At 45.1% G+C, this 27585-nt stretch overlaps 1 protein-coding gene across 2 annotated transcripts; it reads right to left on the bottom strand.

Moving 5' to 3' along the window:
* Window positions 1-1738: 1738 nt before the first annotated feature.
* Window positions 1739-25824, bottom strand: LOC144104341 (uncharacterized). 2 transcript variants are annotated; one of them, XM_077637280.1, is made up of 8 exons: window positions 25680-25824; window positions 22060-22372; window positions 19969-20067; window positions 17091-17279; window positions 8749-8910; window positions 6144-6188; window positions 4459-5094; window positions 1739-3575 (listed from the first exon to the last, which is right to left on the bottom strand). In XM_077637280.1, exons 2-8 carry the CDS (start codon window positions 22291-22293, stop codon window positions 2604-2606), a joined length of 2337 nt encoding a protein of 778 aa, XP_077493406.1. In that variant the 5' UTR covers window positions 22294-22372; window positions 25680-25824; the 3' UTR covers window positions 1739-2603. The 2 variants fall into 2 exon arrangements, with proteins under 2 accessions (XP_077493406.1, XP_077493407.1); XM_077637281.1 differs by lacking the exon at window positions 6144-6188 and having other exon boundaries at window positions 25680-25813.
* Between the last annotated feature and the right edge of the window lie 1761 nt (window positions 25825-27585).

Here is a 27585-nt window from a genome sequence, read left to right on the forward strand (position 1 = left end):
ATAGTTTTAATGAATATGGCCGCTAGTATGGCGCGTCACTTCGTGGCAAACTCTCCTCTGCAATGCCACGCGAAGCGCCGCAGCGGAATGTGACGTGCGAACAGTAAAGGCGAACGGCGCACTAGCATTTTTCAGGCTTTGTTATCAACAAGAGCAAAAGGGAGAGAAATGCACACCCTCTCAGCGCATACCCTCGCAGCCAGCGCGCGTCGAGCCGCGCTAGCGATAGCAGCGCCGCGCGAGCGGATGTGGTGGTGGTAGTGGTGGTGAAAGCATTTATTTGAAAATTGCAGAGAGGTTGCTTACAGTACTAGGTGGCGTCCCTTATTCAGGGACCCCATTGGTCTGGGCCGCAACTCGAGCTCGCTGAAATAGGGCTTGTTGGGCCGGTAGGTCCAGGCAGCTGAGCAGGGCTGCCTCCCAATGCTCTCGGCTAGGGGAAGTGGTTAGGGGCGGAAGAGAAGGATTGTGTAGACATGCCCAGACCATGTGGAACGTGTCAGCCACCTCCCCGCAGGAAGAGCAGAGGCTGGAGAAAGAAGTGTCGAAATGTTTGAGCGGTGAGCAGCCGCTCCTGGCATGGTCAGAGCGGCCTGGGGACATTTGACCACCACTGTACCTGCTGCTGCTTTTCAAGTGCTATTTTGCCCTCGTCAAGGCTAAGGGTGATATCGCTGTCAGACTAATCTACCCTCTTATGTAGATTTTGGATGCTTCTATTAGGTAAATAAATACAAATTAAAACTTAAACGCGAGGCTATTGCATTATTTTGGTAACGACAACTGACTAATTGCGCTAAATGCGCTTTTGATGAATAGAACACGAACTAAATCTGCATGCCCTCCCACTGTTCAGATCTCTTGGGAGAAAATCCGAAACTTTTCCTTTCTTCTTTCGCTCCCTCCTTTATCCCTTCCCTTACGGCGCGGTTCAGGTGTCCAACGATATATGAGACAGATACTGCGCCATTTCCTTTCCCCAAAAACCAATTATTATTATTGTGGCAGCCAGTTTTTCTCTGTATGGGAGGTTGAGATATTATAAATTACTCATAAAAATGCAAAAACATTGAATCATTTTCTACAGCTATCAAGCGACTAGAGTTACAGTGCTAGAACGGAACAGTGATGATTACCTGTAACTTGGCAGGCAGCCTCTCCGTAAAGCACCACAGATAGGAGCTGTGATCGAATATTTGCTGAACACAAGAACCCCCATAAAAGTGTTTCAATCAAGAAGTTGCATTAGTACCTCGTGCACAAGGTTTAACCAACAATCCTGAGCAGATGCTTTCTTAAAAAAAATGTACGCCGCTGGCTTTTGGTTCCTGTAGTGTGGCGCACCCATTTATTCTAGTCGTCAGACGAATAGATCCTAAATTTATTACCTCTCCCCCTATCCTCTCTTCCTGTCCCCTCACTTCTTTCATTTCATTTCTCCATTCTGCCTGCTACCCTTTATTATCGCTGCCCCTGCTCAGGTGCTTCAGTATCGATGGCAGATTCAGGGTGTAGCAAAAATCGTTTCCTTCCTTCTATTATTGGAAGAAAAACTACTTACTACTTTCCAGCTCAGACACCAAAACAGGTGTATCCCATGCTCGAACTCTGCGTAAATGGCTCCGATTGTACTCCACGAGGTTGAAACTGAGGGTATAGAGCTTCACTCAGATGCTGCATTAATGGCATATTAAATGCGGAGTGCTGAGGCAACCGACCGTTTCCAGACCGCGATTTTAAGAGTAGTCGCATATTTATTGAGGTATAATCTTACATCACCAGCAGTTCGCGATTTTATAGTAAGACAGACACTCCCTCATGCTCTTCTTGTGATCCTGTGAATTGTGTGAAGTGTGCGTATGGGTTGGAAAACAATGTGAAGCGCCTTTACTATCTTGCCCATCAGATTGTCGGCGTAAAGTTATGGAAACTCCGAAGATTCAAAGTTCCCTCATCAGACTACCCAAAATTTCGTGAGACAAAACATTGACTCGGTGGGGCCTTTGGCGTTAGTCGTACTAGTATTATGGATTGACCACAAGAGATTCACCACAATGAACACCACTTAGATTCTGAGCATTTTATAGTGCATTTCCTTTCCCAGTTTTGATCCCATCGAATGATGCACTGCTACCAACGAAGCGCCTCTGACGTCCTTTGGAAGCAGGGTTACACTTTTCTTCCGAGGGTTCCATTTTTATTACAAGTAGCAGATTTATCAATCGTTCCAAATGGCAGCACCCGTGGCGTCTTTGTTGATGAGTGGTGTGCATGGCTCGCCCCTCACCCCAAGCGTCGAATTGTCTTCAGTACGCGGTCCGATGCTAACTACGCCAGCAGAGGTTTCATTTCATATTCTGTATTTGGAAATGCATGCGCAATGACCAGCCACCCAGGCCCTCTCTCTATCGAATAAACCAAATACTTCAAATCAAAAATCCTTTTGTGATCTGGATTATCAGCTGCAGGATTACCAAGCCGCAAGGATTATCAGCTGCACACTGAATAACCAAAAACTGAACTATCGGCTTTCCGATAATGCTTCTATGACCTCTTTAGCGACCGGAATTTCCTTTCATGCCCAGAGTCCTGGCCGCCTTCATTCAAAAATTGTTTCCTCGTCCGCGCCCGAGTCCCTTAATTCTCTCTTTGACGCTAGTTCTGTCAATGCTTTCTAGCATGAGCCTTCTCGAAGCATCGTTAGGGGCGCGCTTTTCTGCTTCCAGCAGCGAAGGAAAAGAACTGGTCCCATGAGGCGAACAGCAATCTTCACCTAGAGAGCCCGCTCTCAAGGTGTGGCCCTCAGGCTGTTTCGAATGCGTGCCTTCACTCTCGCTCCTCAACTTCCGGACGTGTTTCTGCTGAGACCCAGTAGCTTTTTGGCTTGGGCTGGCAAGTAGTGCGTCCCGGTAGGGATGTACACTAATGCTGGTCCTCGTTGGAGACACCGGAGAGTGATCGTGTGTTGCAAAATCGAGTCTTTCTTGACGCGCACTACTGCCTTCACACCCTGAGACAAACTGAGCCGTTACTACATCATTTTCATCGCTACCGGCGCTACCGACAGTCTGAAAATTTCTGATTCTGCTGTGCGCGCCGCCAGCAGTTATTGCCGCGGTTCCTTTATATGCATGATTGCCGCTGTCATTTGCAATGCGGGTCGAATTAGTTTGCGCGCAAGTGGCACCAGTTCGAGAAGCAGTGATCCTGGAAGCGTTCGAAAGAATGTCAAGCTTTGGCTTATTCCTTCCTTTCAAAAATCGACACCAACTAAATAGCCCAGACTTATCCTCGGTGCCGGCAACCGATGAGTGATTTTGTGCACAAACAGAAAGTTCTGTACTTTTAGAGTTGGCACTGTTGTTCCCACCAGAGCACATCCGTGAAGCTCTTATGTTCGTTTCAGAAGCGACGCGTAGGCTTTCTGATTCTTCCCTCCATGAGAGACTGCCGTGTTGACTTGTCTTAGGCGCTGGAATGCACTCTGTCACGGAGGCTTGTTGGCAGCTAGATTCAGTGGTCTGAAGAGGTATCAATTTTCTGTCTGAAGTCACTGCACCCCTTTCTTGTTGCCGCTGGAAAAGTAAAAACAATTACAAGGTTGAATTGGAGGCAGAACTGGCAGTGGTGTGCACCCTAGTCACATAGCATACGTCTGAAGATGCAAATATGCATGCAACTATGAAAACGTTCGCTGGTATTCTTACGACAGCGATAACTTTGCTTTAACATGAATATCAGAGAAAGGCCAAGCAAAGCTGGCGGCCATAAAACTGAAAATCAAATCTTGCGATGCCACCGAAATGATTCCGTGGATTCAATCTAGTTTTTTCGTAGGGTTTAATACACGGGGATTACCAGTATGAATATCAGGTTTGAGTCCAGGGCTTTGCGTTCAGGGCGTTTGCGGCGCCTCGGTTTTCTTTTCTGATATAAAGGGACATGACAAAAATGAACACGCAAAGTCGCGTCGAATACACGCCACATATACACCAACTGCGATATATGAAAGCCAGCAGGCTCCACAGAATGGAAACTTAAAAAAATAAATTACTTTCTCTGTGCAACCAATTCTAACTACCCCATCATGGCATACGCACAAAAGGACGGGAGCTGTGACCACCCTTGCTTCCCTTTCTGCAAAATTCTCTTCCCTTTTTGTATAACCTAACCAGAAATGAAGGGATGACTAATAACCATTAAATGCTGCGTGTAGATGCCAAGAGATCTCCAGAAAATAAGAGAAACACAGGCAAGAGCAGAGAACAGCCTCGTTTTGCTGTTGGTTCGCGCTGTCGTAGCTCCACGACGCGCAGTGGATTTAGTCAGGGCTCAGTCATTCCAGGTTAGGTTTAAATCACTGGATATTTAGACATATTGCACTGAAAGAAGGAAATAGAAAAGAAAGCCAAGGTAATTGCTATATTGGCTTTGATCGCTAAGAAGGCGTACACTCACTGTTCGCATCGTGTGCGGCGCCTCTTCTCCACTACATCGTCTTGGACTGTCATACAGAGAACCCGTTTCTGCTTTCTCAACTCCAGGCAATGTGGGTGCTTCCAAACTGCGCCCCAGTTCAATTCGTTCTCCATCGACTTCCATTTCATCTGATGCTCGAGATCCACTTCTGTCCAGGAATACGGGATACTTGCACACATACTCCAATGCACGTTCGCTAAGACGCCCTGCCATAAATGATGGTAGGTACTGTAATGCGCACTTCCACGTCACTTCTTGACTCCTCGCCCAAACACTGCGTGGAAGGTACACCCGGATAAGTAGAACTGTCAGCAAGCAGTACAAAGGCTGCACTGGGCAAGGTGTGTCCAGAAAGTCCCGAATTGCGTCTTCCACATTCAGTTCGAAAAGCCTGGACCTGAGGGAAGCGTAAAATTTTCTTTCTTCAGTGCTGTCGAGCTTCAACGACTCTTCCATAGCGACGACGGCACTCAGCCAGTCACCAGACCGAAAGAACCCGAACCAGGTGTCCTCTTTCGTAACGGTCTCAGCACCGTGCCTTGAGCCCTCTGCTGCTTGATCAAAGGTGCGGCTCACACAGCCGCTACAGCTTTGCTCGGTCATCGTAGCAAACATCTGGGAAGAGAAAGGTTGTAAGCGTGGAAGTTGGCCAGATAAGAACAACGCGATCAAGGTCACCCGAGTGCAATACAGGAACTAAGAGGATTTCGCTGTATTTCTGTCGCACACCTTCGCTTTCACACCGGCCGTTTACAAACGAAAGCGAGGAACTTTATGGCACCCTTTTTATATTTCACACCCTTTAGAAAACGAAATCTGGTTCACGCGAGGATACTAACGTCAACAAGCAAGCTCGTCTACAGCAAAATTTCGAAACAAGCCCAAATATAGCTAGGCCGCCGACAGAAGCCTTCCGTAACACCGCCATACTAGATTACATGAGGTGTCCCCTCTAAGTAGTGAAAATCGCTAAGGCCGAAGATGTTATTTCAACTTGAAAATAAAAAACTTTTACCACATTTTCCACACAGAGTACATAGTCCGCACCCGAGAAATTAAATCGCGTTTATAACATGGCATTTCGCACGGCACAGAGAGAGACAATCGTGGATATTCCACACGTATAAATGATCATTAAGGCGGCGAACTGGGCGAGTTGGTAGTGGTTCATATCTGAACAGCAGAATAAAACGACAGGACAACAAAGAATGGACACAATCGCTGATTCTGATCTTCCAACTGAGCTAACTGTCCCGGCTAGTTCAGTTGGTAGAGCGACTGCTCCGGTGAGGCGGTGGTCCCGGGTTCAAACCCCGGACAAGGGCGAATTTTTCTTTAACTACGAAGTTTCTGAGAAAGCTGTATAGCTTTTCATTGTAGCCTTATGGCTGCGCTTGGGCAAATGCCAATGAGTGATTACCCCCTTATTACGATATGAATTGTTTTTCATGTCTCACCCTCCCAGTGTTAGCATTGTTTTTCTCCAACCAAGTGACTGCCCCTCACCGCAGTTTGATTCCTCGTCAGATTTTATGGCTCTCGCAAACTGGCTTATTGCGTTATGTGTACGAAAATGTCACGAAAGAGGTGCTAGAAATAAAATGTGCTGCATCAAACTTAATGACGAGCATAAACTAAAGGTATATAAAAAGACGTATCCTCACCTCATTGAAGTTATCAGGGTTCATTACACATTCGCTCACATGCGCCTGAAATGTATAACAGATTAACGAGTTAGTGATTCGGAATAACGTAGCGTTACCCCTGAAAGCGGAAAAAACATGGACACACTCGATGGGCTCAGTGATGATGATTCTGTTTATGAGAAATTTGCACGTTCTGGGCACAACAGAAAACATCCGCAGAGGTAACCTTATCCTCTTAGGTATCAGTCAATGCGAGCCGATAGCGCTTTGGCTTAGCCATGCAACCTATATTTTATTGAGGAATCTACATCAACAGCCGCAACATGAAGCCAAGCCATGCTAAAGAGAAATCTGATCGGGCCAACCGTCAACTGTCGTCCTTTATCTTTCTTCGCTTTCGCACATTTTCTCTCCCTCCTCTAGCCTAAACGTGGAGAGGGCGGAATTCCATTACTACTTTGCAACCTACCACGCTTGGCAAGAGCGCCACAGATTTGAACTGATTTGGCATAAATTTAATTCTATATAATGCACTTTAAATTCACTGCAAAATTAAGCGCTTACGACGAGCGCTGTATATTCAACGGCCGAATGCAAGCAAGATGGCTAAGCCAAAGCTAAAATATATTTTGCTTTAAAGACGGAACCCGCCGCGGTGGTTCAGTGGTTTGGCCGCTCGGTTACTGATCCGGAGTTCCCGGGTTCGAACCCGACCGAGGCGGCTGCGTTTTTGTGGAGGCAAAACGCTAAGGCGCCCGTGTGCTGTGCGATGTCAGAGAACGTTAAAGATCCCCAGGTGGACGAACTTATTCCGGAGCCCTCCACTACGGCACCTTTCTTCCTTTCTTCGTTCACTCCCCCCTTTATCCCTTCCCTTACGGCGCGGTTCAGGTGTCCAACGATATATGAGACAGATACTGCGCCATTTCCTTTCACCCAAAACCAATTATTATTATTGTTATTATTAAAGACGGAAACAGTGCAGAAGTGCTCAAGGCGTTCTTATTTATCCCACGCCCGTTAACCATAACCATTATTCCAAGTGTCCCCTTGCAGAAACTGTACGACGAGTTCTTGGAAGTCTTGGGCTCAATTCGGACTACCAGTAGGTTGCGTGAGGTACACATATTCAGAACTTGCATTTTTCTTTTGTAAAGAGGGCACTCTATAGATGTAGCAGGCGTCTCGCCTATTTTATGGAATTAACCCTGTGAATGCTTGTACCGCCGTAAAGTGGCAAGTTGGACTAATGAGTGCAACCATCCATCGTCCTGGCCATCATTTTTCACTAACTGCAAACGGTCTAGGAAAGAGTAACTCCGTCTGAAAAAAAGAATTCTGATGAGCGCTTTGGAGCGTACGTTGATTCCTGGCAGTTTGCAAGCCAATTTAAGTTTCCTCTAGTCATGAACAACGTGCAAATGGGACGTCTTAGAGAAGATGAACACAAAACTTTGCTCATGTAGCACTACTAGAAGTACTACGTTGTATATTTCTCATTGCGACGACAAAATTGCACGTAGTTATTTTCGGAAGGCCTTTACAAGCAGCACCAATAGCAATAGTATCGATTTGAGGAAATGGAAATGATGCAGCCGTCTGTTGAAAGACTAGCTCATTAGGTATGGCATGCTGAGAAACGAAAATATTTTGCAAGCCTCGCGAACAAAAACCGAGTATGAGTCAGCATCGCTCGCAGACACTACACATTGGGCCTTGAGCCTGTACACAAAAGGTGCACCAAATACGCGACAAATGCTTTTAACATGAATCACGTCGTTTAACAGACCAATTGCCGGAAGGGGGAATTAACTGAAAGCAAAATTTGCTCGATTCATGGAATGTAACATCAACAAATATGAACATTTTCTACACATCTCTAATGCAATTTTACGCACTTGCAAGGCTGGAAAATTTACGATGTGAAAATCACGTAGAAATTTGCATTACAGATGACACGTGTGACAAATGCTATAGAAATAAGAGCTGCAAATAGGTATTGCTCAGGTGAGAGAAAAATGTGTGCACACAGACACACCAACAAAGTGTGAACATTTTGCAGAAAAGGTATTCTGGGGACGATAATTTTATATTACAAAGAGCAAAATTTTTCCTCTCCAATATTGCCAGGAAATGTAACTCACTGCAAGCATGTAGCACAAATATACATTTTCTTTTTCTTCTTGGTATGATTGTTCCTTCTTTATTCATACATTTGTGCTTTTTAGTTCACGCAATGCATTGTCAGTGCTTAACCGCAAAGAATCATTAATTGCGTCTATAATAATCGTATCAAAGGTGAACTGGTCTCTTAAAGGCCTATTTTCAAACGCTTACATACTGAGTGTGATGAGCATACCGCTACAATCTAGCTGAACCACAAGGCGCAACATAAAGTTATTGACCGGCTGATTTTTACCATGAGTCCATAGCACGAATTTAAATGTTGATCGCCTCTTCCTAATAATTAAAACGAGGCGTTTTTTTTCCTCTGGTTTGATGTACTGTTTAGCGTCTTGAATTCGGCTTATCTAAGCCCTTTACTTGCTTTTTTTTAAAAGCAGTGAGCATCTAGAGAGGGAGTATTCAGCAGAAGATGCATTTAGAAGATGTAGGCACCTACCAGCATATTCTCTTTCAGAACGTTTTCGTCACAGTAAACACACTCTTTCGGTGCTTTGGGACAGACTTCGAGGTGCCGTCGTAAGTTGGTTTCTTTAACATTCCTTTTGCAGTGATCACAAACTACTAAATTTGATGTGCGTTGTCCTTCCGCTGGGTGGTTCTGTAAGAAGTAGACATGAGTAACCAAGAACGGTGTGGTATAGTTCTAATTCCCGCCTTATAAAACTAAGTAGATTCATATTTTCCCAAGCGTGAACATAAGCAGGGCATCATTCCAGAATACACAATGGTAGCTACGGTGGCAATATATGTAAAACAATGTCAGTGGATAAATGTTAACTTTGAAAGGCACGTGTTGGTTTTCAAACGTCAAGCAACTTTCACGCATGAATCTTTTACCAATAAGTCTTAGGTAACACTACGCTTATATTCAGCACTTTCCGAATAGTCGGGCCCTTTGTAAGAGTTTAATAGCGGAACAACGGTTTGGTTATAGTTTGGTTTTATGGTGGTTTAACGTCCCAAACTGACTCAGGCTATGAGGGACGCCGTAGTGAAGGGCTCCGGAAATTTAGACCAACTGGGGCTCTTTTACGTGCACTGACATCGCACAGCACACGGGCCTCTAGAATTTCGCCTCCATCGAAATTCGACCGCCGCGGCCAGAATCGAACCCGCGTCTTTCGGGCCGGCCGCCAAGCACCATAACCACTCAGCCACCGCGGCGGCTCTGGTTGGGTTTTGAAAAGTAACAGCAAAAAGGACAGTGGTTTAAATCTGTTAAACTAACGGTCGAGCTGTAGCTCTTGAATTATTTTTTTCGCATTACTATTTGCTTATTCTTATGTCTTGCTGTACCATCGGATGAAGCGCTCGGTTTCCAAGTTTCAGCAGTTTATTCAGTCGTGCATGCTTCTTTATTTCCACCGACTCTGGTAAACACTGATTTGTCCACAGTGAAGTAGTTGGCTATGGTTACCAATTCGACTATGATCATCTTTGTAGAGCGCTCTCGTTCGAAGGCGAGATTTGTTTTGGTGCCCTATTGTGTGGTGTTGTAAGAACGGAGCATAAGACCATATTCTCTCATTCCGTTTATAAAACTGGTGGCGCACTTGGCCTTTTTCTTGAAGTCGCCGACCGCAATGTCTTCAAGCGCAGGTCAAATTGAAGGTCATAATAGTGTGAGGTCAAACTGGCGGTCTCCATTGTGTTGGACATGGTCGAATTACCTTGAAATCGATTTTTGTCTAAACCATTCAGGGTCCAATTTTTGGTGTGAGCCAAGTTTAGGAGTGGCGAAGGAAAAATTTGAAGGTTACCATTTTGTCCGCCACGGTCATATTAGCCTTTATAAAGATTTTTGGTTCAATTCAATGAAGGCCAATATTTGACTGTAGCCCTGGTTAATGCATAGGTCACCATGGTGTTGGTCAAGGTCAAATTAGCCTGTATGTCGATTTTGGTTCAAATTTAGACACATTTTCGCGTTGGACTAAATTTTTTATGTGGCCACGGCCACTTTTGGAGGCCCAGTTTGTGTTGCCCATGGAAAAATTAGCCTGGATATCGATCTTGGTCCAAATTTCGAGTGTGGGGTGGGCAAATTTTTGGAATGGGGTCGGCCAATCATGGCTGTGCTCAGGCCAATTTGGGGACACCATCGCATCGGCCACAGTCAAAGCTTGCTTCGTCGCCTGACTTCAGGCTGTTGCTGTGAATTGCTAAGTCCCAAGGCCATATCAATGTCAAGTCCAGGCTCTAAAGCTCTAAAACGCTCTAAAGCACCGTACAAAAGAAAAAAAATGCGACACTTAGATTCTCAAGTTCTGCTTCTAACAGGAGTGAAAAAGAGGACGCAGACAGTTTCTGCGTACCGGCTGAAGTTTGTCGTCATTACGTGAAAGTTATTCGTTAGGCAATGGGCACTGATTAAAGCGCGAGATTTCGTTTCTTAGTGTGCACTCGGGGAGCTCACTCAAGTTCACTGCAAATTACGTATATAGAATATTCAGCGATGTAACGTTTTTTTTGTCACGTTTGGCTTAGATTGAGGGGCTAAATCTATAAAAAATATATTTCTGATGGGATATTTCCAAATATAAATCCCAAAAGTTCTTTTGGCTTATTTACAGCCGACCGCAATTCCTGCGTAAGATGTCCACGGCAGCATTAGATCTTTCTATTCTACATGCCGCCTCGACACTGAGGATCGCATGCCTCGACATGCCGCAACACTCAGGATCACTTGCCTCAGCAATGTTTCGAATATCATCTATTCTACGTGTAGCCCTGCTTGACAAAAGTAACCGAGCAGCGGGGTTTCCCTTCTTAGCCTTGTAGTGGAGCCGATACGGAGTCCTTACAAACAGAAATGTGTGGACAGGTGAGGAGAAACGGCCGTCTTACGTCACCAAGATTTACAACTTAAGAGCTGCCCCAAGTACGCCGATACACGGCCAAGAAGCAACACCCCGTTGCTCGGTCACTTTTCAAAAAGACGGTATAAGCAGACGTTTGTAGCTTCATCCAATAGGAAGTCCCATCTTCAGTTCGAAAATCAGAGGTGAATGCACGACCTGCCTAATAAAAGAAGCAAGAGAATTCATTGTGCCTGAACAAGTTCCTAAAAATTAGTCTCAATAAACAACCTCATTAGCGTCTATAACAAGCACCGCATAATCTTAGCTTTGTAAACAGGAACAAGTAAGGGAGGTGAGAAAAACTGTTGCCGAAAAAACTTCACTAGAAACATGTCTAACTCTCACACTTGTATATGCATTGAAACATATCTAGTTGCCTGGGCAGGCGCTCCTGGACAGACAGAACTTGCTCGAATAGCTTTATCACAGGAATTTAGGGCACTACTAGCTGCTGGTGGACAAGTGAGCTGCGTAGAGTAGCTCTCGTTTCGCCTGGAGAACCCGTGCGAACAAACAGGCTCGAATAACTGGTTGTGTGCGTATACAGAAATCTGAAAGAAAAAAAAATTGTTCAAAAGAGTACCCACCCCGGTGGCTCCGTGGTTAGGACCTCGGCTACTCAGATGGAGTACCCTGGAGTTCAACGGCCGCGTTTCAAAGGAAGCGAAGCGTAAAAATGCGCCAGTTTGCAGCTATATGTCAGTGCACGTTAAGGTAGGTAGGTAAAAACTTTATTGTTGAACCAAGTAAGAGAAGGCGTTAGGGAACGTTAATTATTGGCTGGCTTGGTTCTTAATCCCGGTTGACGGCCATCAATCCATGACTTCTGGCGACCTTCTCCGCCCATTCCACCAGCCTCTTCTTTGAGGCCGGCTCTGAGCTAGAGACCGCGAGCTCCCAACCTTCTAGGTCTCTGAGGCAGAGGCGGGCAACCTCATGAGGTCGAAACCTAATGAGGTTGACCTCAACCTCAAAATTATCTCAACCTCTCGTCGTGACGTGATGTTGAGGTGAGGTCGGCGACGGCTCGAAATTTTGTGAAGGCAGCAAATCAGACCTCAACCTCAAGCATTAGTTTGAGGTCGAGTGAGGTCGTCAATCGGTGAGGTCGAAATTTTGAGGTCGAGACTTTCTGCAGTTGCCACGTCTTACTCTGACGAGTGCCACTTCCGAAGCTGAGTTGCAGGACACCACCGCAATGTTCATGCAGTGATGAAGCTTGGGGTTCGGTTTCCCCTGTTCGGACAACCGGATGCCACAGTTCCCTCTTAGCTTCCGGTGCTGCGCCGTAATGTCCGCTCAATCCGAGCCTACAGGAAGACGCGCCCCTCTGGTCTTCCCGGAAGGAGTGTTATTGTCGCAGCACGCCACTCTCCCTCCTCCTCCCCCCACTGTCATAGCACCCGGCTGTCCACCGGTCGGCTCAAACTCCCGGGAGCGCGAAAAGCATGTAACTCACGTTCACCCGCGGCAGCTTTGTTTGATGCCGCAAACAAATAAGTTCAGTCCAAAAGTACGCAATAAATTCGTCGCAGCGCGGATGGCCCCAAGCAAGACTGCTTTGTGTTCATGCTCGTTGCCGGCACTGAAGTCATGGCTCTTGCCTTGCGGTCGAATGAAGGGGATCCTGCTGTATATTACAAGCTGACTTAACAGAAACTGGTGTATTCGGCACAGGCGAATTTGATTGAGGTGGTTCCTAACAGTGACACCTGCTGATTTGATTTAAAAAGCACGAAGCCAGAAAAACCTGTAACACCTTCGAAGCTTTTGATCAAGGACATTCCCTTTCGAATCTCACACTAATTATGTATATTCCCGTTCCATAATGCAAGCTGGTACAAATATCATTTCTCTTTTTTATCCCTCCGTATAACCTCTTTGGTCTCCTGTTCCTTGTTCCTTCTCGGGAATTCGCTTACTATGCGAAACACCACAACACGAGGCGAACGCACAAGCATAGCGGTGTTGCAGCGGCGAAAAAATGCAGAACTCTAATGAATGTATGATGATGAGGTAGCTGATTTCTTTTACTTTTTTTTAATGAAGATGTGTGAATGGAACTGAGAACATGCTCGCGCTGTGCTGCTGACTTACTGTTTCAAACCTTCTAACAGACGTTTAATGGGACACACTGTTGTTTGTTTGTTTGTTTTTAGTGTGCCAGTTTCTTTGTAGGTTTCTAATCATCTTTTTTTTTTCTTTTCTCGTATGGGATCGGTTAGGTTGGCGGCCTGCCTTGCAGAAGACCAGGCACTACACGTTATCTTTCCTTTATCTGTTTTGAAGAGACTCATCGTTCATCTTTAACGGCTTCGCTGAATGCTCGCGCGGTGCTCGTGGGTAAAAAACGTCGGGGATGATGGCCTATCATTGATTAGTTCAGTATTGAAGGAAAACAAATGATTGCCTTAAAGCAGCTTGTCTCAGACTGGTTGACGAAAGGGTACCCAGAACTCTGTTGAGGCGTATGAGTACTTCGGTGGTGAGTGGGTTGGAGGGGAGGGGGGGGGGGGGGGGTGCTAGGAAAAAAAAGATTCCGCTGCGGGGAAATTTGAGCGGAGAGCCGTGGTGACTGATAGAGAGAGCGGTTCACGCTGCACATTCTAGGCCAGTTGTTTTGACCCGTGTGATGCGCGGGTTCCCCGAGTCATCGGAGATTTCCCTGGATTTCGAAACCATTACCATCGCCACCTGGAGGGAAGTGGCGCCAACGGGGGAGGGTCTTGACCTCCCAGGAACATCTTTAATTATTAGCTGCAGGTATTTCCATTTTCCCGATCAATAATTGTCTTCGGTGGCTGGGTAATGTTAGATATTTAATCAATATTCTGGCAACTTTTAATTTGGTAGCGTTACATTAGACTTCCCCGGGCTCATAAGGATACACTGTTAGCATCATCATCATCATCGCCATTATCTCGAGAGTGAAAGGCATGTGTCGTTGCATGATCTTCGCAGTATGCCATACATGAGAACTGGCGCGTTTACCTGCTGGACATTCCGAATGCCTTTAATGTTGGCCGGGTTGTGGGCACTCTTTGTAATGCGTCATGCGCGCATGTGTAGTAATGTGGGATCCATATGGATCTTGAAATGGGGTGGAAGGGGGTGGATGGGTGCCTGGTATGACGAGAAATTACATCGTTGTCACGTGAGTAGGTGTGATCTCATATTAGAGAGCCATCAAGTGACTTGGTTTGATGGCGCATTACATCGCCGTCACGTGACCTGGTATGACGTCACAATAATATGATGTAATCACTTATATTGCAAATTAGCCTTAGCGTTACCCAATTATATTAATTAGAATAGATTAATTATGTGATGTCATCATCATCGTCGTGTGACTCGTCGGCTCGTGACTTCGCATGGAGCGGATATGACCTGGAAAGTGAGCCATCTAATGCTTTCGTAATTAATAAAAGAAGCCGCTTGCTTATACACAGACATAAATACAACATGCCTCTGTTGGTGTACTACAGTCGTCGCAGCTTAAGTGTTTTCGAAGGCAACATGCAGAGGACTGAAAAGAGCATTCTCGCTGTGCCGAATAGAGCTAGAAAATTGGATTATACTGATACGCGTCTGCATAACCGTCGCATTGAAAAGTACATCGACGAGTATCGTGAATACCTCCCCCCTCTTCTCAATTTCTGGTAGATGGTGTAGAAGGGCTGTGTGTCAATTGCCGGTTCGTACGTGAATGAGCGAGAGGCTTCCAATACGAACAAGTATACACGAAGCAGGTTGCCAAATATTGACACATATAAAGTGCTCACCGACGTACTGGTGGTAATTGCGTATGGGACATCCCTGTCCGCAGGCCATATACTCTGAAGGTTCATCCCAGATTATAAGCTTCTCCAACTGCGTGCACATCAATAGTGTCTGTAGCCACCTTATTAAATAATGCCGTCATCATTTCGGCTTTCCTGTCTCAAAGGATTCTCAGAATTGTTTTTAACTGAAAAACTTCTTAATCGCTTTTTGTTTTGTTTTTCGTTAGTTTTCTGAGGTCGGGCAGCCGACCTCAACCTCACAATTTGAGGTTGAGTGAGGTCTGCAAATTCTTTTTAAATGTTGAGGTGAGGTCCAGATCTTTGAGGTCAGATGCCCACTTTGGCACTGAGGTGCCAGCGAGATGGTGGTTGGAGTTCTCCGCATATGAATAGTATGTGTTCGAAGTTTGCTCTCGGAGCCCAACAAAAAGAGAGCATTCTGACTTGTATTGACCCGGGTGTATTAGTGCCTGATAGGCCGGTGAAGGAAATGTTCTGGAGTTGCCTCCATTAGGTCTGTTGTTCCTTCGTGAGGGGGATGGAGGGTGGCGGATAGGTGAGCCTTTCTTCTCTACAGTGTAGTGTGATTTCATTGAAGGTGATTAGCCTGTCCCTCGCGCAATCCCTCTCGACTGTTTGGCCCGCTCGGTTGACGAACGCTCGAGCAATAGAGTGCGTCTCTTCGTTTCCGGGGTTGCCTGTTATTGTGAGGGGTTGGACGGTAAAGATGCCCAGGTGGTCGAAATTATTCCGGAGCCCTCCACTGTGGCATCTTTCTTCTTTCACTTCCTCCCTTATCCCTTCCATTGCGGCGCGGTTCCGATGTCCGTCTAGATGCAATACAGTTACCGTGCTGTGTTCTTTCCTCAATAAAATATTTTCCAATTTTCAAAAGTGTTAGCTTTCAGCTTGAATGTAATCTAAGCATACGCTACTTAAGCCCTAGCAACAAAAATCATCACGCTATTTTGCGTGCCACACGTTCAAAGATTCGTATTGTTCAATCATGACGGACACAGTAGAGGCGAACAGTGGAGTAATGCGTCACGGCAGCGCTGGTCCATCGTTCGTGTTTTCTTCGTTTACGATGTTCACGAAGTGAATATCCAGAATGCGACATAAACCAGCACAATCGTCACCATTAGTGATTACGATAGTTGTTTACTCTGTTTTCTACCAAAATGCCATGTTTTCCTAATCCTTTGGGGTTCCTAATCGGCATTCAAACCACGCCCCTCCGGCAGTAATGGGGTGCTTAGGAAGCGTGATTTTGAGGATGTATTTTATTCTAAAGATCTATTTTGTATATCCATGTGTTACGATTTTGTTATCCATGTGTCAAGACGAAAGCTTGGAAAATGTCCTTTGAAATATTTCACTTACTTCCTGTTATCCTTGCGCTCTGAAAATCAACTTAATTGCAGGCAGATTATTGAGACAGGACACTGGCGTGTGTCCTGTCTCTTACTCTTGCTTTGGTCCCTGTCTGTGTTTGCGCTAGTCAATATGTTTCACGGATTATTGAGCGTGTTAGTATTGTGAAAAAGAGCCGCAGATGCAATACCAGCATAATCTGTAGGCCCACTAGCGATCATAGGTGCGTCATATGCAATGTGAGGAGTTCGCTTACAATGCGCGTGGTTGGCAGGTTGTGATGACGCAGCAAGGTCACGTGAACTAGGTGGCCCACCTGTCTCCAAGGCTTTTTCTGAGAATTGTTCACGGATTTTTCGCTCATGGTAAACAACGACGACGACACCGAATATCCTCCATTTTCTCTCGCTTCCCATCTCTCTCCCCGGCTATCCTCTCGCCCGCTGCGCCTCTAACGCTATTGGACGCATAATGTGGGATGGACGAGCGACCATGCATGACGCATGCCTACCTTCCTCCGCTTTCATCTCTCACTCGCAAGACTGGTTACTGTGCCCGGCTACTCCAACACTGTCAGCAAAATGACATCGCTGGAGCTTACTATTAGCGTCAAGGCGAGTGTAGGTGAGTGTACAGACCGCAACCGTACCGAGAATTTGTAACACCCTGACCCACGTCAGCATGTCGCGCCGCCCATGCATTATCACGTTATCAATTCGCAGTTTCATACTTGTAAAAACCCGGTCAATTTTTTTCATTACCTTTGGAGAACACTCTGTGCACAACTTGTTCTCTCTTGCGTTCACCATGTCCTCTCTTGCTCCCATGGTGGAGTTCCTTTCATAATGAGCGTAGGAGTGTTTCTTCCAGTGTTCCTTCCACTTCTGGCTCCGAACTTCTTGGTGGCACGCAGGGCATTGAACTGCTGGCACACACTGGGAGTAGTGGTCCTGCGAGACAAAATATTAAGCATTATTTTGCCAACTTTTGGCTTACTTCCTCCTTTGTTGTGAAGTAAAATGAGAAGCAAGAGCTAAACACGAGTAAGCAGGGCTCAAATTCCAGGACAGGTGCCTAAGACACCATTCAGAGTTCTCCAGAAGTAGTGTGAAATGAAAAAAGTCCAGAGATGTCCCTGATAGAGTGACGATTCGCGAATGTACAAACAGGCTCTGCCGACCACAGCGCTGCATAGCGGCTGTGGAAAACGCAGAAATCGCTCGCAGAGAATATCTTAAACTAGGACAGGCCACCAAAGACGAGCCTCAGTGAGGGCAGACTGCGGCGGCATTGTGAATTGATGAAATTTTCAGGACTGCGCCACTTGTGACATACGCACTGGATTAACGAGGGGAACACCAACAACGTGGTTTGAGTTTCGTGAAGGCGCAGTATTCTGAAGCTCACTACGCATACACACCGCTGCTCTTCACACGTCACAGGAAAGCTGCGAGCACGGCCATCAGCTTTCAGCTCTTCCCCTTTTCTTGCTTACTAAGGTGCCATCGCACCGCGTGAGTGTCATTTCTTTTAAATAGGCCAGCCACTGCAAGTTTTCAGTTAAGGCGGTATATCATTCCAGTGAAATAAAACTATAACACAAGATATCCGCCCTTAACTGGGCTCGTAGTCGGTTAGGGGCCACTCAATAACATGTGCAAATAGCCTTCACTTTGACTGGGCGCGTTCACTTCGTCCAAACTATAGTGAACGCACCGCCAGCGCATCCGATCGCGTTAATTAAACTCCGCAGTTGCCAAACGTTTAATAATATTTACTATTATGGATACAAGGGCGAATGTGGTTTCAACCAAGACAACGTTACATGAAAGGAGGGTTTCATGTCAACACGCTGCTCTACAAGTTCAGTATTTAAGCCTCCAGCCAATCGGTGGAGAACCAAATAACCATGGCGCGTCCGGAAAACCAGAACCATAATTCATTTTTCAAATGAAGTGAAATGAAAGTTTTCTGCATTCAGAATTGCTACAACATGTAAATTATAAAGGCGAGAGCCCCAGAGTGAATCGACTGTAGTGGGACCCTCATTTTTATGAAAATGTGTGCGCTGCAATGAGCGAAACCGGGAATAAGCTCAAGAAAAAGGTTGTCCCACAAGCCATGCGGTTGGAAACTTACGCGGCATTCTTTGTTTTGGATCATTGGACTTTTCGGTATGTGCCACAGTTTTTGCGCGCTTCCTTCGATGTAAATAAGGCGTTGCTGAATTGCGAAACAACGTTTTTACTCTGTAAACAAATTCAAGGCCGGAAACATCAGTTATTGTTGGTAGATCCACCGCAGTCTTTCTTGTTTTCAGGCCAAGAAGAAAGCGTGCTTTTTTTTTTGTCTGTGTTCACAGTCATCATTTGAGTGGTTCCTTCAGCTAAGTGTTTCCATCAGTGCCTAACGACGGCTGATGCTCCCATAAACATCACCGCGCTACACGCACTCCATAACTGCAGAATTCTTCAGGTCGCGGCGAAGTGGGATTCACTGCCAATGCTACATTTCATTCAGACTCCATTGCCCAAGTTGCGTTAACTTCACACTTAAAAATAGTCATCAGCATAAGGTGCATAGAAATGCACGAAGTAACACGGTCTACTGACGGCATTATTCGCAATGTTTATTGAAATTGCAGCAAAGCTCTCAATGCGCACGTACAGTATGATGATGTTCATAAGCATTCACACGGAGTGCTGAGAATAAGCCTTGCTGAGCCACGCTAGCAGCCACTATGACAGCGGCATGAACTAGAGCACGCAGAGTGGCATTGTGGATACTTTGATTTACCCACCTTTTTAGGCACCGTAAAACAATCGGAATTCACTCCTGCTACGAACGTTTATTAAGTTTGGGGTCATTTTCTTCTATACATACAGCAGTTTTTAGTTAAATCTGGATGGAATATTTTAAGCATCACGAAATGTTAACTACCAATACGTCAAGAGCGGAAATTGTGTAATTCTTATAAGGAGAGTGCGTTAATACTGTCAAAACAACGCTTGACCACAGAGTTACGCTTAAGTTGTGCACACAAGAAGTGTAACGCTTATTTCTTCCATGCGTATTCGGTGCCACTTGCGTATATTTAATGAAAGGCGTCACAATTTCGGGGGCTAAAACTGAAGCCAGAGCGCATTCCGGAAGCATTGTGAGGGCCTAAAGTGGCTCTCCCTCTCTCACTATAGGAAAATGCATCAAACGCTTATCTTGCCAGAACTCGACTGGGGGACGAGATATAAAGGGAGTGTGGGACAAAATTTGGGACAAATAGTAATATCGCGGCTCTTTGTGGAGCAACAGACAGAATTTCATTCATAATAATTACGATTTTCATGACTAAAACCCTGTATATCAGACATTAACCCCGATATGTTGTACTGCATTTCATTTGTTCCGAATATAGCCAATAAAATATCTCGTTCATGTTTTGGCAGCGAGCTGTTCAATTAGTATCAATTATTTCGCATTGAGCGCCACCTATATTATGGCTTAGTATTGCTTTCAGCGAAAAATCTCACTGTAATCGGTAGCAGAAACTTGTGTAAACCAAGGTCATCTTGAGATGAATTTCAGCAAAGACATTCACACCTGCTTCCACCTTGACAGATACGACTATTAAGTAGTACTTACGCTCAATGCTTGGAGGGCGACACACTTTCCACACTTTTTGTTTGGGCACATCGTGAATTGGTCTCTAATCAACGTTACCACATCATTTGCTTCAAACATCTGAAGGAAAGGGAAGTCGAATTAAGCCAGTGATATTCAAATGAACAAACAAGGCAAGGCACAAAAGCAAGTTTCAAACATGTCCTTCGTCATTTGTTATTTCATCAGTTCAAAGCCTGATGTCTCTTCAGAGCGTGGTTCTTAACGATAAGCCACAGAATTGCACGTGCAGAATACGAAATGGAATTTGGATGTGGTAGGGTGGCTTTAATCACCCGCAGCGGCAGAGCGGCTTCACGGCAAATGCTAATTAGTCTACATTGTAGTAAAAAGAAAGTTAACTTTTCTTCAGCGCACTTTCCTTTAGATATGGTATGTTGCCCAAGCCCTGGGTAGATTTCTATCACTAAACATTCGGAATACTTAGGGTTGGCAGCAGAAAAAAAAGATTCTCTTCAGAATATCGCAAATTCTAGCCTTTACTGAGGTTTTAGCCCAGGTGCAGTTCTCCTACATTTGCTAGCCTAAAGATATCTAGTGCCGCGTTTGAAAGCCCCCTTCCAATGCAAACTGCACCAAGTGTAACCAAGTGTGGCTCCGTTGCCAATAGTAAGCATTCCGTATATTCAGTGATCGAAATCTACTCCGAGACTTTGGCAGAATACCTTGCCCCTGAAAGGAGTGTACGAAGGACGTCGTAGTGGAGAGCTCCGAAGTAATTTAGGTCTCAGCGCAAGGGTGCGTCCAAGCTGGTGATCCAGTGCGAAATCACCGCGAAACAAAAAAAAAGAAACAAAGAGAAGTTGATACACGAGTTCTGCAAATCTCTAATTTAGACAATCTATGGTTGCATTAACTAACCTGACATCGCACAGCAAGTGGGTGGATTCATAAAAATTGCAAAATATTAGGCTAAACTTCTCCAAACGGCACGTAGGCTATAAATGACGACGTATTGAAGGGCATTTGTAAGTTAGACCACCTGGGCTTCCCTAGTGGGCGCTCACAGCACACGCGCGTCATTTTTCTCGAATCTACAATCTCTCCGCAGGAGAGATTTGATTCCGAAACCTTGGGATCAATAGCCGAACACCTGAACCACCCAGACGCCGCGGTCGGAAGAGGTGTCCATGTGTTTCGCTCAGTGGGATCGCACCGCCGACCATGGCGTCAGCAGCCGTTCACCAAAGCCACAGAGGCAATATGGCGGGTGAAGAATAAGAACGTATTAACATATCAGAATCGATATTCTGATATGTTCTTGTAGTTTTCTGCGAGAAAAAAAATGTATATAAATAGAGCTCTTTCAGAGCATGAACGCATGCATTAACGTTCGCGCATTTGCTCAAGAAAATTGTGTTTGTAACGTTTTAAACTCAGCTAAGTTCGGAATGGCGACAAACGCCTTATACGAAGCACAGCTACTTGAAACAGTCGTTTGGACTTCAAGACACGCCTGTTGTTTCGAGTCTTTCAAACTACGCGCAATATTTTTTTCGAGGACGAAAGTTTGCTTATACAACATTCAGTAGGTAACCGTACGCCGGTCATCGGAAAGTGCTCGTTTTGTACAACGCGTGCTGTTTTTATATGCGTTTCGTGCCCATCCCGTTCACAGTTTCTATTAATCCCGTATAGCACACCTAGCTGGCCACGGCGACAAGCGATAACATCATAGAAAATATGTACAATAAACGAAAGGCAACAGTGACGTGCATCACTGCCTCATAGGTGACAGCTACCTAACTACCGAAAAGGCTACTGAAGAGGCAAGATCAGCCTGCACGTAACTTCTCTACAACCACCGACATAAATGGTCCAATGCAACAGAAAACGCAATAATTAAATGTTTAATACCGATGAAGCCGCAGTGCAGCATGCTAATATACCAGCAACGCTGCAATAAGCTCTGGTAACGAGAACATGTACGGAGCAGCATGGAAATATGAAGCAGTATTCTGCAAATAAGCGCGCAAAAACTACTCTCACGATCATGTACACACATTAAAAATGGCGCTGCCAGCGGGCGAGTGTAGTTGCAGTGTACGTTACCTCGTCCAGCGACACATTCCTCTGCTCGTGCTTGCAAAAGATGTCATATCTGTGGTGCCTGTAGCTTCGCTCTTGGATGCAGTCGTCGCAGAACACATGCCCGTGGTGGTCCTGGTACACAGACATGGAGAGCATGCCACACTGCGTACAAAGGCAGTAACGTGACAACTCGTCTGCCAGTCTGACTTCGGTGGGACCTCCAGGAAGGTCGCGATACTTGACAATGGAACCCATTGTGTGGTGTCCTGTTCCCACTGCAGTGAAGGTATACTGGAAGCTACGTGTAAGCCCGGTGGTCTTTGCGTATTCTTTTCTGCAAACAGTTTAGAATATCACATGATACAGGCAATAGGCGGCGTATCTAATTTTTAGATGCATATGTAGCAATCAACCGTTCTTCAAAAATCAGTTAGAGGGCCCGTATTTTCACGTCCCCTCATAAATCGGCAGATTCAAGAATGTGGACTATTGTGAGATATAGGTTAAAAAAAATGAATTCAAATAAGCGGTATCAATGGCTGGTCTAGGCCAGGCGACAAGCCCCTCACGCTTTGCAATGAAATGAATGCACTTGTGTGCGCATTGAGTTCAGTATTATTGCAGGTGTGGCGATCTTTGTGTAAATATCTAATGTTTAATCCTACTAAACTTCTTCGTTGAAAAAAACGCTTACGTGTTTCGTCCAGAACGCTAAACAGAAAAGGTGAACTATGAAAACAATTCCTCACATCTGCAGTAATACTGACACGTGTTACAGGTGCAGGTCATAAATTCTAGTGAAGCGTTAAATGAATTATCCTTGGGGAAACAGTCGTAGTAAACTAGTAATGCTATCCCACATCGACATTTCTTTTCAATTCACGTCGAAATATCTCACATATATAGCGATTCAAGAAAAAACACAAGTGCTAAATCTTCCATATCTGAAGCAACAATGAAAATGTATTGTTGCTCTTCTGTTCCTTCCCCTTCTATTCTAAGCTGAACATTTTCATATTCTTCTATTGCAGAGGATGTTTTCCCAACACTAGATCGTTTTCGTTGACTGAATTGCAAGAGTCTTATACATTGTAATTTCGCTTTTCAATGAAGTAGTAAGCAAAGAACAATGATGGTCGATGATGGTTGGTAGAGCGACTGCTCCGGTGAAGCGGTGGTCTCGGGTTCGAACCCCGGACCACGAAAATTTTTTCTTTAACTGCGAAGTTTCTGAGAAAGCTGTACAGCTTTCCTTTGTAGTCGTATAGCTGCGCTTGGGTGGATGTCAATGAGTAATTACTCCCTTATTAAAGAACAATGATAGAGTAAGGAAGCTCTTAGTTAAGATCTTGAAGAAAGACATTGTGTAAAATTGAGAAATATATTGGCTGCAACGTCAGCTCTGCAGGCTAATACAATTCGCACAAACATAGCGATGCTTACCGGATCTTAAAGGGAAGACTAAGTAATTTTTGAAAATAGGATTTTGGAGGTAAAGGTATGGCTTTTGCGGCGTGGTATATCCGGGCTGGGGCGCAGACAAGATAACTGGTGATTGATTTCAACTAGTAAGGTGGTTAACTAATTTTTAAAAATTACCTCGTCAACTATTAGAGTTAGGCGCCTGATTGCAATTAGAGATTTGTAGCCGGTCGTTAGTAATCGTCTTATCAATTTTTAGATTTTAGAGAACATGATTGCCTTCTTCGTTGTGGCTCTACAAAATCTGGCTGCATCGTGCAAATATACATGCGCTTTAGAAAGCATGGAGACAAAGCAAGCCCTCCAGTACACGTAACTAGTTGCAATAGTCAAATTTTGTCGAGCCACAGCGGCAATGGTAACCACGTTTTCGAAATTCTGAAAATTTAGTATTGCGGCTACTAACGACCGGCTCCAGACCTCTATTTGCAGCCAGGTGCCTAACTCTAATTGTTCAAGGTTAATTATTAGAAATTAGTTAAACAGCTTTCTAGTTATGACTCACCGGCTTTCTGGTGTGAGCCAATGCTGGCACTACCATGCTGCGAAATCCATATTTTCACCTCAAAAATCCTCGAAAATTATTTTCGAAAATTACTTAAAGTTTTCCTAATACACGCCGTATAGGTCATGTGCCTAGTAGCAAGATAGAAGCCTTTCCTCAGGCTGTAAAAAATCACGCGAACACGGTTGTCCAATATAGTAGCCTGCAAACAGCCCTAACTGTGTGTTGACCAAACAAGACACTGACGGCGAAGTGAGCCAACAAAGCTTGTCTTATCTCTGGCCTCCCCCGCCATCATCACGTAATGCATTGGGCACGTTGGTAGGCTTGTCCGAGAAGGAAAATGGATATTTTTTCGCGTTGTATTTGTCAGGATGGCTACCAATTTTCTGTGCCGATAGCAGGAAAAATATGTTTAGAAGATTTCATAAAATATTATTCTAATGAAGAGGAAAACTGCTTCTTTCAGTAAATAAAACACTTTCTGAACAAACATCTTAGATGAGCATTGTGAAAAATGTACCAAGTATTTTCACTTAAAAACTCAGTTGTCTAATTCCAAGGGCATCTAAGACGTTTAAAAAAAAAACCTTAATGCTCACTCGCTGAAACAGAGGCCTCTTTTGCAAGTGCACCTGCCAGGTGTGCATATTTGTATTTCTGGGGTAAGCACAGCAATTAGGCGAGAAGCGGAAACGCTCTCTAAGCTGCAGCTTTTATCGGGGGCCAAGCAACTCATGGTTTAAGCATTTGTGCATGACACATCGCATAATCGTTTCTTGTTTGTATTCACATATACCCTTTACTCGCTCACATGTTATTGCTTCACAGCTACCGAAGGTGGTATAATTGTATGGCATTCCTTCGACAGCCAACTCATTATACTTTGTAAATTAGGTTTCCGAAGCTCTTTGTGCGCCCTACTATAAACGTCACAATTATTTCAGTATCATGATAGGAAGCGTACAGCTTTTTTTTTAGGAAATTGAAGACAACTTGAAATTATATACGCCTTTCCTATGATACAGGATAAGCAGAAACGATCGAGAAGGAAAAGATTTGTGCCAGGTACCAAACATGCACGAAAGCGCCATCGTTTTGCAATGCTCTCGGCGGACACAAATAACCACCGTTTAATGAAAAACGACCACAGCAAATTCCCCGTTATCAGCAAGCTTTTGAAACCAATCTTGAGTGCACCGTTTTACTTCCTACACGCTCCAAAGTGAAAAAAAAACAAGCATTAGAGGTCATTTCGATGCACTGCTACAAAGCAGATGTCTGACTCATTCACGGTATACATTGTTAGCGAACAACGCAACAGCCGCGGGGCTAAACAAGACAAGCGCCCGCCGATGTTGTCCTGTCCCCCTACTGAATGGATTACAACTCGCCCAAATTTCAACTTTACTCATTCACCCCAGCTCTCCGCAAGAAAAACCGAAACTGAAAGTCCCGCAGCCACAGTAGCAGCAATACCAACGCATGTCCTAAATAACTGACGAGATATTTCTGTCGCAAACGCTCCCGACATGCACGTTGCTAGACCGCAAAACCACACACCAGCACAGCTTTGACGCTTGCATCAAGGTAAAAGCTAGTTTTAAGGCTAGAATTTTCGAACTGTGCGTATATATGTACTTTGGGAACTCACCTCTTATATTTATGCAATCCTTCGGAAAAAACCTGCTCACACAGCCATCGAGTCCGCTCAGTCTAGCGCACCAAACAATTTTTGGACGCTCGCTGGCCAGACGCACGCAATCGGTATGCGGCAGGGACCGACACGAAAGCGAAATAACTGCCGCTCCGCGGAAGCCACCTACGACTGTTGCCATGGCAACACAGTGGCGCTCTGATAAGGGCACGACTTTGCGGCCTATCGCTTCGAGCGATAGGGTGATAGAAGCTTCGCAGATATGAAAATCGCTGCGCCACTGTCGGTTGTGGAACGTTACTGCGAGGAAACCGAAGTTGCCAAGATTAATCGAAGACGACTGCGTGCATACTAGGGGACAGCTTTCTGTGCCCATTCAGCAGAAGCTACGAGGGCGAGGCGCATGGCTTTCATAAGTGCGCTCTCACCACGCCCTCACGAGGGAGAGGGATGGGTGTTTAAGCTGCGGAGCGTGCTCGTGGTATCCACGGCTTAGACACCGAAAGCTGTCCCAGAGGATAAAAAGCCGCGCTGCTCAGGCTAGCAGCAGTTTCTTTGATGGAAGACCAGCGACCCAAAACCTGCTTTAAAATGCGACTTACACTGCTCGGAAAACAGTTACAGACTGACTTGCTTTGTTAAAAAATAGTGCAAGCATCGAGCTTGTACTCTGCAGGCGTTCTTGATTTGTTATTTTAAGAAGAACAGCATTACCAGATAGCCAGCAAGTATAACAGGAAAACTTAAACTACAAGAAAAGACAATAAGAAGGGTAGAAACAGCAGACTTTGGTTTCGTGTTATCGTCTTTGTAATGATATGTAATGTAATGTATAATGTAATGTATTCGCCTACGACCGCTAAAGAATTTATAATTCAATTCTTTCTGATATGACTTTTCGCTTTCCGATTCTAAGGACGACCGATAGCGTTTCCTTCATAGTTCGCTACAGGTGACGAAAGATATGAACTGCAACATGATTGCTGCCTCTACGTTCGATGTCATTCAGGCTCTTGAGGCAGGATGGCTACGTGTTTAGAATTCAAACACCATGTCGTTGGTCTCATCCGTCTGCGACACACAGCTCTTATCAGTGAGAAAGCATTATATAGTTCATGCTAAAGGAAAGAAAGTGCACGGGCTTTCCCACTGGCTGAGAGCAGTGATTGGAAGAAGGGACGCGTGGCGAAAAACCGCGTCCGCCGAAGCGACGACTCTGGTTTAAGCAACAGAGACCTGAGGTGGAAATGAAATTCCAGAGGTGGCATCATTGGTTGACCTCAATGTGGTGGCAGTATTCCCGACTACATTAGCACAAAAATTTTGAGCAACCATTCATCGTACAGAGATCCAAGTGTGTCATAGAATTTCTCTTTGCATGTAGCTTACACTTTTTAGCCAAGTTGGAGGCAACTTGCGACATAGGTCCGGACCGATGACGATCATGCTTTCTGAAATCACTTTTTCCACTAATGTGCGGTTGAGGTGTCCGCCGAGATGTCGGGATGTCAGAGTTATTGCGCCCTTTCCTCTCCTCAAAAATCAATTTTCGTATTAAATGTTTCGCATTAAAACTGTGCCCGCCGCCGTGGCCCAGTGCTTAAGGTGCTTTTCTACTGGGCCGGAGTACTCGGGTTCGATCCCGACTGCGGCTCTCGCGTTTCGACGGAGACGAAACTCAAAAAAGCCCCAGTGTGCTTTGCGATGTCAGTACACGTTAAAGATCCCAAGGTGGTAGAAATTATTCCGGACACCTCCACTACGGCACCTGTTTCTTCCTATCTTCTTCCCTCCGTCCTTTATCCCTTCTCTTAAGGCGTGGTTCAGGTGTCCACCGAGATATGTGAGACAGTTACTGCTCGATTTCGTTTCCTCAAAAAAACAATTCTCATTTTAATTAAAA

The sequence above is a fragment of the Amblyomma americanum genome, chromosome 9 (assembly GCF_052857255.1).
Source record: "Amblyomma americanum isolate KBUSLIRL-KWMA chromosome 9, ASM5285725v1, whole genome shotgun sequence".
Lineage (NCBI taxonomy): Eukaryota > Metazoa > Arthropoda > Arachnida > Ixodida > Ixodidae > Amblyomma > Amblyomma americanum.